The sequence below is a fragment of the Pituophis catenifer genome, unplaced genomic scaffold, assembly GCF_029215685.1.
Source record: "Pituophis catenifer annectens isolate HBS135680 unplaced genomic scaffold, rPitCat1.0.hap2 SCAF_16, whole genome shotgun sequence".
Taxonomy (NCBI): Eukaryota; Metazoa; Chordata; class Lepidosauria; order Squamata; family Colubridae; genus Pituophis; species Pituophis catenifer.
The window spans coordinates 20,804,533-20,815,798 of NW_027256896.1; the positions used below are offsets into that span (position 1 = coordinate 20,804,533).

General features: G+C 51.8%; 1 protein-coding gene across 1 annotated transcript in view; it reads left to right on the forward strand.

The window, feature by feature from the left end:
* RAI1 (retinoic acid induced 1) overlaps positions 1-11,266 on the forward strand; it is a 103,874-nt gene that overhangs the window by 88,028 nt on the left and 4,580 nt on the right. Inside the window, 4 exon segments of the mRNA XM_070955247.1 lie at positions 1,715-2,087; positions 2,089-2,579; positions 2,581-7,459; positions 10,406-10,499. Coding sequence (XP_070811348.1) covers positions 1,731-2,087; positions 2,089-2,579; positions 2,581-7,459; positions 10,406-10,499 — 5,821 coding nt within the window. The 5' untranslated portion in view covers positions 1,715-1,730.

Genomic DNA, 11,266 nt, shown 5'->3' on the forward strand with positions numbered 1-11,266 from the left:
AGGCGGCACAATGGCCAGGGTGAAGGTTTGCTGGAGAGAGCAGGAAACGGCCAGCTGCACCTTCTGTGTTTTTTCGGTGGGCAGAATCGGACGTTTCCTTCCCAGGTTGAAGGGTGCCTTCAGAGCACAGGGCTGGCTGGGAGGAAAAATTAGGAGAGGTTGGGGCATTTGCTGAAGGGGGGAGGAAAAGGACGTTGCAGTGCCAACCCAGTTCAGCTCCTGCTTCTTCTAAGGACAGCCACACCTGCAGCATGGGAGGGAGGGCAGAGGGTGAGCTGCTGAGATAACTAAAGGGATGATAGTGTTTTAAACAGAGTATCGGCTTCATGGGATGCCTCTCATTTGCAAGCCTTCCTTGCACCCGCAGCTTTTGGGCTGACGTGCCAGTTGTAGCTGCGGCTCAAAGGAGTTTCCAATTCAGCCCGTGTGGTTTTGTTTAAGCTCACGAGAACATCCCAAAGCAATATTCCTTTGCTCTTGCAAAGGAGTAAATTCCGTTCCACGTCTCCGTAACCCTTCCCCCTGATTTTGTTGGACGGGAAAACTCTTTAGCTGGAATCTAGGAGGAGCTAAGCCTCCTGGAAGTTTAGCCAGGCTGCCCCCATTGCTGGGTTCCCTCCTTCACCAGAGTCTTCAGCCAGGATTGATTTATGCCAAAGGCCCGTGATGGCAAAGCTATGGCACACATGCCAGAGGTGGCACACAGAGCCCTCTCCGCCACTGCTCTTCTGGTTTCCGGCATGCAAATGTGCGCCAGCCAGTTGGTCTTCGTGGATGCCAAAGCACCGGAAAATGGCCTGAAAATGGCCCAAAAAATGCCCCCAAAACAGGCTGTTTTCTGGGCCATTTTTGGGTCTTTTTCAGACTGTTTTCTGGGCCATTTTCAGGTCATTTTTCGGACCATTTTCCAGGTTGTTTTCTGGGCCTTTTCTGGGCTGTTTTAGGGCCATTTTTCAGCCCCAAAACAGCCTGAAAATGGCCCGGAAAAATGGCCCCAAAACGGCGGGAAAACGGCCTGGAAAACAGACCAAAAATGGCCTGAAAATGGCCCCCAAAAACGGCCTCAAAAAGGCCAAAAAACAGGCATGTGCACACCGGCCAGCTGTCTGGGTTTCCAATGTGCGCACATGCACGCGAATGCACTGTGTTCTGGTTCGGGCACTCGGTGCCGAAAAGGTTCGCCATCATTGCCCTGGGCATTGAATTTCCCTTCCAGGCTTCCTTAGGCTGTGAATTCTGGTATCCATAAAGACAAAATGGCAGCTGTTCAGTGTTGGGACCAAACTATACGTCCTGCTTGAGAGCTGGAGAGAAATAGAGCCAGGCTTATTCCGTGATTAGCGTGCTGGGCACGCACAGCCCTGATGCCCTCTTCTGCCTTTGCTAAACTTCCTCCCTGGTTCTCCCATGGGCAGGGGAAGCGTGAGCCTGTGTCAGTATGGGGAGATGGATTGTAACCAGCACACAACCGCGTTGTTGACTCTTTTGTGCCTATTTGGGGGAGAATGCAAAGCCCGGAGTGGAGGAGAAACACACACACACACACACACACAGATCTGCCTTCAACTCCGGCATTTGTTTATTTGTTTGTAAAGCAGAACCAATGACAAAGCCACAACAATTCAAGGTGAAAAGTTGGGCGGGGCGGAGAGAGAGAGGAGGAAAAAAAATGCGTTGACTTTAATCCTCCAGTTTCTGCTTTTTCTCTCCGCAGATAACAAGGCCCAGCCATGCAGTCCTTTCGCGAAAGGTGTGGTTTCCATGGCAACCAGCAGAACTACCAGCCGACTTCTTCGCAAGATTCATCACGCCTGGAGAATTACAGGCATCAAAGCCCAGCCTGCGAACGTCAGAGGCTGGTGACAAAAGAGTATTACAGCCCCCAGCAGCCACCTCCTCCGCTGCCCCCATTGCCGTACCAAGCCTTTGGTGAAAACAGCGCCGTGGAGAAGTACCATCGGGGAAGCAATAAGCCGTTACGCGGCCAGCAGCTGCCCAGCAGGCCAGCTTCCTTCCCCAATTACCCCATCCAAGAGAATAGCCCCTACCCTTCCCGCTACGCTGGAGAGGACGGCCTGCAGGGGTGGGGGGTCCCCACAGCAGCAGCAGCCTCCACAGCCTTTACCTGGTGGGGTGGCCAAGTACGAGGATAACCTGATGAAAAAGACGGCGACCCCGTCCAGTAGCAGGCAGTATCATGAACAGACGCCCCAGCTGCCCTTCCGAAGTCACTCCTTGCACCTCCAGCAGCAGCCGGGACCCCAGCCCTCTCCCCTGACGTACCCCAAGCTCCCCAGGCAGAAGATGCAAAACGAGGTATCCTCCTCGCTCTCCTTCTCGCAGGGGTCCCACTTTCCACAGCATTCCCAATCCTTCCCGGCTTCCTCCACGTACACGTCAGTCCAGAGCGGGGCCCAGACAGCTCATTCCTACAAAAGTTGCAACCCTCCCCCTGCCCCACCCACGCACGAAAGAGGTCTGGGCAGTGCCGCTAACTTGCCCGCCGCACAACGGGTCCAGGGTTTACACAGCTACCAGCCCAACCGAATCAGCTACGAGCAGCAGCCACAACAGCCGCCGCCCGCCGCCGCCTCCACCACCGCCACCTCCACCCTCTTTGCAAGGTAGACACCATGCTCAGGAGGCGCTGCACTATCAAAACTTAGCAAAATACCAACATTATAACCAGCCAGGACAGAGTTACTGCCAAGCTGACGCTCCGGTGAGGACACCGGACCAGTATTACCAAACATTTAGCCCTAGCTCGAGTCACTCCCCGGCTCGTTCTGTCGGGAGGTCCCCGTCGTATAGTTCAACGCCTTCTCCGTTGATGCCTAACTTAGAGAACTTCCAATACAGCCAGCAGTCGCTGACCTCTGGGACATTCCCAGCCAGCCTGGCTGACCATAGCCACTTCATGCCTTTGCTGAACCCGTCGCCAACCGACGGGGCGAGCTCCGACACCCAGCCTCCTGCCAACTGCAAGAACCTGTCGAAGGAGAAGATCCCCGAGAACCTCTTATCGGATCTGAGTCTCCAAAGCCTCACGGCCCTGACCTCTCAAGTGGAAAACATCTCCAACACTGTCCAGCAGCTTCTCCTTTCCAAGTCCACAGGGATGCCACAGAAGAAGGGGATCAAAAGCTCACCGAGGACCCCAGAGCAACTCAAAGGACAACACTGCAGCCCTGAGGGCAACAGTTATTCTGCAGAGCAAGCGGGGACTCCACACTCGGACCCCCTCAGCACCCCACAGTCAGTCCATGCTGAAACCCAAGACACCGATTACCTGAGCGGCTCTGAAGACCAGCTGGAGAGGGGCTTCATGTACTGTAGCCAAAGCCGTAGCCCAGCTCGGGTCAACAGCAATTCCAAACCCAAGCCCGAATCTGTGTCCACCTGCTCGGTGACGTCTCCGGATGACATGTCGACCAAATCTGACGATTCCTTCCAAAGCATCCACACCAGCCTGCCATTGGAGAGCTTTACAAAGTTTGTGGCTGGCGAAAGAGACTGCCCCCGGTTGCTCCTCAGTGCCCTTTCTCAAGAGGAGCTGGCCTCTGAAATTATTGGTCTGCAGGATGCTATCAACGAGAAAGCAGACAAAGGCTGGGCCAATTCTCCTGCTCCAAACAAAGACCCAGACAAATCTCCTTTCCACTTGGAGAACCACAGGACTTGCCTTGATTCTGTGGTCAAAAGCCCCTGGTCCAACCAGGGGGACTCCAACGCTCTTGCTGAACCCTTGAAGATAGACAAAGGACTGGGACGTAATAATGGGAAGAATTTCACTGAGGAGGTTTATGACACCTCCCAGGTTTCCTTCACAACAACCGAGACGAAGAATTCCCTAAAAACCACCAGCTCTGTGGGCTACAATGCCAAACCAAACATCTCGGTGGCCACCTCCAGTTCTGAGGCCCCTGGAAGTTTCAGCTGCTATTCCAATGCCACTTCCAATTCAGTGGGTTCCGAAAATGCCATGGAGAACTTTGAGTGGCCAGATGAGAACCTCAGCGACACCTGGAAAGAGCTTGGGTCAAGCCTCCAATCTTCAGATCTTTCCAAAAGTTTATTTTCTGGCAAACTGAGTGAAACTTCTGAGGAGAAAAAAAATGCCTCCTGCTTGAGTCTCTGTGGTCCTGAAGGGTCAAATGAAGGCGAGGGAATCGCAAGCTTCAGTCAACAGCAGCAGGTCAGCAAAGGGGAGGGCTTAAATTACGACGAGGCCACAAGGACAGAGAGTGAACGATGGCTGGAGGACACTGCCAGGAACTCCTGTTCAGGAGAAGACTTCAGTGAACTCCCCATGATGTCTTCTCCAGACCTGAAAGAATCTGATTTGGAACCCGAAGAGTATTCCTCCTTGTGTGAATTAGCTGGCTCTGAGCAAAAGACTTTGACTTACGATGCCTTCACCCCTAAACCTGCAGAGAATGCTCCAGTTCTTTCTCTCCAAGATACTCCAGGATCAGCAGAAGAAGCCACCAACACCATTGAAAAAGAGAACACCGCTCCTCCTTCTCATTTGTCTGATCCATCCGTTCTCCTTTTAGGACCAGCAGTTGGCACAGATACGAAAGTGAAAAGCTGGTTCGAAACTTCTCTGCATCACTTGAAGTCCAAGGAAGAGTCGGCAGCTGGTGAAAATGTCCCTCAAGATAAGACCGAGACGTCAACTACCTTGCTGTTGAAGAAACAAGTCCTACCAGATAAGTTGACCATAACCTCAGAACCCACCTCCAGAGGTAAAAGTCTTAGGAGTAAAAAGCTGCAGTGTAGGCTGTCGGGTGGAGAAGAACCTATTCAGTCCATGTCAAATCCATGTTCAGGCATTCAAGCAGCTGGCCTGATGGCCAATACCTGCCCAGCTCCCAACAACTTGATTGAAATGCCAAGTAAGAACACCCATGGCCAGACTCCCAGGTTCCCCACGGAGGGCTTGCCGGCCAGAATGTGTACCCGTTCCTTTACTGCAATGACCGAGCCACGAATGCCAGACCCTCTGGAAGGTGCCAAAGCTTCAATTCCTCACGAGAAGTTGGCTGGCAAGAAGTCAATGTGTGTTTTGAAAGAGAGAGTGGCCTTCAAAGCGAGGAAGGCCAATGGGAAGACGTCACCAAAGCCCTGCAATCCGTCTCCTCCCCTGATCTCCAACTTGACCCAGAATGAAGACTCTGCTGTTCCCAAGGCCAAAGAAGCTGACACTGTAGAAACCGAGATGAAAGATCAACAATCCATGATTCTCCGTTCCAGGACCCGGACTCAGGAGGTCTTCTACACCAAGCGAAGGAGAGAGAAAAACATGGTGGAAGTAGACTTCAAAAATGCCAAACTGCCCAGGAAGGTGTTCCCCAACAACCTCCTGCCGGGGTCCTTCAAGATCAGCTCTGAGAAGGAGAGCAAGCTGGGCAAACAAATGAAAGCCAGGCCAGAAATGGTTGGCAAGATAGCCGAGAGGCCACTCCATGCCCTGAAAAGAAAGTCTGTTTTCCTGCCCCCGATTCCTGCTAAGAAACGGAACCTGATCCTACGAAGCAACAATCACAGCAGCAGCAGCAGTGGGAAGGAAGAGAAGCCAGACGCGTCTTCTGGCCTTTTTAAGAGGATGCCGTCCTCCAGGCGAACCAACGTGAAACCGTCTCCCAAGAACGCCTGTGAAGTGATGCTCAAGTCCCCCCAGGCAAAAGAAAACCCGGGGGTCTGCATCAAAATCACCTCGCGGGCTTCCTTCCAGGGCGCTATGAAGACCAAAGTGCTGCCCCCGAGGAAAGGAAGGGGCTTGAAGCTGGAAGCGATTGTGCAGAAGATCACCTCGCCCAACCTGAAAAAGTTTGCCTGCAGAACGGTGGCCACCGCCATCCCCGCCACGGTTCCTGCGGCCACTGCTGCTGCCGCCGCCCACAGTAATCCTCTCAGCCCTTCCCTTCCAGAGCGGGAACAGGCCTCAAAGAATACAAGCGGAACCCCAGCCGTGGGGGAAGCTCGGCCATTAAACCAGGCTTTGTCACAAAAGGCTCCCGCCGCTGCAGCAGCCGAGCAATTATGCAGAAACCCGAACAACAGATCCTTCAGAGGAAAACTAATGAACAGTAAGAAACTGTCCTCCAACTGCTTCAAGGGTGAGGCCTATTCATCTCCCGAGACGTTGCAGCTCAGCGGCGACAGCATGGCTGCGAGCACCGTCTGCCTGCTGCCCAAGAAGAGGAACAGAAAGGGGAAAGCTGCCTCCTTCCACGTGGCCAAAAATAGCTTGGAGAAGTGCCCTCACCTGAGCCCGGCTTTGTTCCTTGCTGCCCAAGAGAAACCCGGGGTGGTGGCCGTGGCTACGGCAACTGGGAAAGGCGACGAGGGACAAAGGGAAGGGAAAAAGCCCAAAGGAGAAGACAAAGGCTTGGGGAACACCGAGAGCATGGAAGGGAGGTCCCCCCAGACCCAGACCCGGGCCCAGAAGCAGCGAGCCCACCACGCCAACTACAACGGCTACACCAAGAGACAAAGGAAGCACCACAAGCGCCGGAAGGTCCAAAGCGTACCCTCCCGGTGCAAAAACAAGACCCGGCGACGGCACCAGCAGCAGGCGCCTCTGCTGAGCCCCACGGAGCCCGAGATCCGGCTCAAGTACGTCTCCTGTAAGCGGCTGAGGGCAGACAGCCGGGCACCACCCTTCTCACCGTACATCCGGATGGAGAAGTGGGATGAATTCCTCACCACCTGCACAGTCATCAACTGCCCAGCCGAAGAGGCGAAACTCCACAATGAGCAGCAGCATCACACTTCTTCGTTTTCTTCTTTGTCTGCCCAAGCTGGGCTTTTGGGGACCACTTGTATGCGGCCTCCAGCCATCCTACCTCTGTCGTCCATGATGCACCTCGGGCCGGTGGTCTCCAAGGCCCTCAATACTGCCTGCTTGGTCTGCTGCTTGTGCCGCCAACCGGCCAATTACAAAGACCAGGGGGACCTCTGCGGGCCGTACTACCCCGAGGACTGCCTGCCGAAGAAGAAATCGAGACTGAAAGAGAAGGTCAAAGTGGAAGCCCTGGGGGAAGGACCTCCTCCCTCATCCTCGTTGGCAGAAAGGCTGCTCAAAGCAACAGATAATAATTGCGCAACTGGTACGCTGGGTGGAAAGACGCCAAGGTTGGACAGTGGTGCTGACTCAGCGAGACAAAGCGCTCTCCGTTCGAGTTCAAGGGGGCTGTTTAGGAAACTGCAAAGCTGTTACTGTTGCGATGAGAGGACAGAGGGAGAGGAGGCTACGGCGGGGGTGTCAGTAGCAGCGGTTGAGAAGCTTCGCAGGCACGAATGCGGCAAGGCTGAATCGCCCCTGCCGGACCCCGCTGGAGAGACGCAGGAGCATTGGGTTCATGAAGCCTGTGCTGTATGGACAGCTGGGGTGTACCTGGTGGCAGGGAAACTCTATGGACTGCAGGAGGCAATAAAGATGGCCGCGGATGTGGTAAGAGGAATACCCTGAGTGTAATTGTGGTGTCCCTGGGGACAGAAACAATGACAGGCTCACCTAGCGCTGATCAGAGCCAAGGAAGCTGCACAGCAAGAGGCGACAGGCTGCGGTGGGAGGGGAAGGAAGGCAGTGGGGTAGAGAAAACTGGAAGCTGCTCAGATCTGTATCTGCAGCAGCCTTTGGGGAATAGCCAAGGAATCCAGCCAAGTCTGCCTGATCCTAATGATCCCCACCCGGTTGCTTCTCGCTGGATCAACTCTAAAGGGTTTAGTTTCGCTACTTAATTGTTCAGTTGATGTTCTATCAGGTTTATTTTCTTGCTTGGAAAAGCAGCCACTCCCTATAAGAATATAAGAAGAACACGATTGTATCCAAGTCCTGAGTTTGCAAACTTCAGACCAGCTCAAGGTCTGAAGACTAACTAAGGAGAATATTCGTAGCTCAGGGTGTTCATGAGAGTTCCTTGGTGCTCTCTGAGCTTGGTTGTTTTTTGCAGATGTTTCATGACCCAACTAGGTAACACCATCAATGCTAGAAGGGAGTGGGATTTGCAGGGAGGAGGAAGAAGAGGAGGGGGAAGGAGAAAGAGGAGAAGGAGGACTGAAATGTCCTTGTTGCCCTCTGAGCTTCGTTGTTTTCTTGCAGATGTTTCATTACCCGAGCTAGGTAAAATAACGCTTAGCACTGATCATGTTACCTAGTTTGGGTAATGACACATCTGCAAGAAAACAACCAAGCTCAGAGAGCACCAAGAACTTCTCAAACTCAAGACTTGGATATCACAAGGTGTTCTTCCGTTCTTACAGGGAGTATAACCACACAAGGAGGCTTGGGCCTTCTGACTTCCTACACAATTATGTTTGGCCAAAGAGGAGTCCCAAGAAGAGATGCCTGTCAAAGGAACTCCATGGGTATGTGTGGAAGGAGGATGGCACCTCTCGAGTGGCTAGTGGCTTCCTGGAGGCTTTCAGATGGTGGCTAGAATGCCATTTCTGGTTGGTGCCTCTTACACGCCCATCAGTGGAGCAGGAAGGCTGTGGGTCTTTGTCATTGATCATGCTGTGGTATACGATGCCTGTTCATGGAGGTTCCTTTCAGCAAGAGCTGGTGGTAGCTACTGTCCTGTGGATCTGATTATGCATCCCCCAAAGTGTAAGAACGAGAAGGATCTGCCCATTATGAGTTCTCCATCCAAATATCCACATTTTTCCAGCTGATCCCACTAAGTAGGCAAGACAAGGGATTTGAGGATCTCACACCGTCATGGCTGAGAAATAGAAGAAACCAGAGAGGGTATGTCGTAGCAGAGGTGGGTCTCTTGGGAAGGATCCCAGGATCTTCTAGACTAGAGGAAGTAGATCATGTTTGGGTCTTTCTTGCTTGCCTTCTGGCCCTCCGCTGTCCAAGGTGGTAGATCTTCTTCTCCCTCATGACTTCACTTGGCTGGTTTTATTCAGCCAGTGGCATCTTTTTTTGTAGAAAGCATCTCCCCAAAGTAAAGATTTTGCAGCCCCTTCTTCATCTGGGGCAGATTTCTTTCTCACCCACCGTCCTTTCATCCGTTTCCAGAGTATCCTTCAAAAACGTTCTACAGAGCCCCATCGTTGAGAAGCGGTCTCTGCAAGCCATGTTGCCCTTACGAAATTAGGAAAGACGTGTTAAGAGCATGGGCAGCATCTGTTTCACATAGATGGTCTGGAAATTGGCATCTCATTTAGCCAAGGGGAGCTTGGAAAAATTCCCACCATTCTGCAAGAGAGGAAGAAAGAGGCGAAATTTTGCCGAAGGCCATCCGTGCTGGGACACACCTGGGTGTTAGGGCCCAAACTCAAGGACCTAAATCTCAGGTCTTTCTTGTGGGCAACCTGGCAGAGGGCTCACGTTCTCAGGGACCTCTGAGGCAGACTTTGAGGGCACCTTATGGAAAAAGATCTGCCCTTGGCAGATCTTTCTCCATAAGATGCCCACCCTTCCTGCCGACCCTGGCGAAGAGGGACTATTTATAGGCAGCAACTCAGTCCAGGATCTGAGCACCTCCAAAGGTCCATGATGAGTCCCTGCCTGAAACCTTGGCAAGCTGCATCCATGAGTGATCACAAACACCTACAGTACCAAGTCTCCCCCTTTCCAAAGTCCTAATGTCACTATTTTGAAGTGTCTGCAGTACAGAAGACCAGGTTGTGGTTGTGTGTTGGAAATAAGTTACTATTAGTGATCACAGTTGAATAACAGAATCCCAGCCAGAGGTGTTGGGCTGCACTTCATGGAGGGTGCTTCAAGCAGAATATGGACAGCTGTCAATCTGGGGGGTTTGGTTCCTTGCATGGAGCAAGATATTATGCCGTAGAAAGTATCTTAGGAAATTCATAGCCTCATTCCTCCCTAGGACACAGTCCCCAGCAAGGCTTAAAACAGCTGGTTTACCACTTGGGTGTACAAAAAACTGTAAGAGAACCGGCATTGCTTACACGTAATGCTGATGTTTCTTCTTTACTTTTATAAATAGTGCGAAACAGAGAGACCACGTTCAGTGAGTTCCCATCAGAAAACTTTCTCAGATGTGTCAGAAATGAGCTGTACATGCCCAAGAGTGACCATTACGGCTAAGTTTTACTAAAGCGGGTTCTGCTAGAATTCCTTTGCAAATCTGTCAATTCCACTAGATGGTTTGGCCAGCACAATGGACTCCAGTAAAGTGAAAATGGGGGTTCAATTATCCCAGGAGGATGCAATAATTTACGTTTTCTGGCACAAGAGAAGGACAACAATCATGAATTCCAATTAGTTCAGGTAGATGGGAAGAACAGGAGGTGACCTTGGTCCAAACTCACTCTGGATGGAGTGGAGGTTCTTCTCGAAAAGCAATCTTGGGTAGAGTCAAGGTCCATGTCACTAGAGCTCATGGAGTTTCTGTTTTCTTCCCCTCCCTGCCGATTGCAGAGGTGTTCTGGCTGTCAGCGAGTCGGGGCGACAATTGGCTGCCGTCACAAGGGGTGCACCCAGATATTTCACTACACATGTGCCATCGACACAGGTAAAGCACCTTACAGGTTGGAGCAGTAGGTAAAGAATTGTGAATAATTCTCCCTTCAAGCAGGGGTGTCCTCGGGGTGTATATCGGGGTGAAATCCAGCAGGTTCTGACAGGTTCTGGAGAACCGGTAGCAGAAATTTTGAGCAGTTCGGAGAACCAGCAAATGCCACCTCTGGCTGGCCGCAGAGTGGGGTGGGAGTGGAGATTTTGCAGTATCCTTCCCCTGCCACGCCCACCAAGCACCACCAAAGTCCCACCTGTTTTTTTTTATGTGTGCCACGTGTGCACCGAAAAAGCCAAGCAAGTTTCAGTCATGCTGAGGTTCTTTTCCAAAAAGCAACTGGACTTTCTTGGGGTTTTTTTTTTCTTAAAAATTTTTCAGTTCACATCCAAGAAGCTTCCTCGGTTCTTCCTCAGTTTTTCAGCTCAGAACTGAAGAAGCTTCTTGGATAAGAAGGGAAACATTTTCAAGGAAAAAAACAAGAAAGGCACTTGCCTTTTGGAAAATCACCTTTGGGACAACCAGGACCTGGATGGTTGAGAATCTCCGTAGACAGCGAGGGCAGCTAGCATCTTGGTTTTTTGTTCTGCCCAGCTTTGCCTTCAAGGTAGACCAGGTGAGGAAACAAGATAACTACCTGGCTTCCAGAAATGCTATTTTATTGTTATGGGGCATCACAACAGAATTTTGAAAGGCTGCCAGATTTTGCCTTTGATCCTCCTTACACCAAATAGAAGCAAGGTGGAAAGATTTTGAGTTTCTTTCTC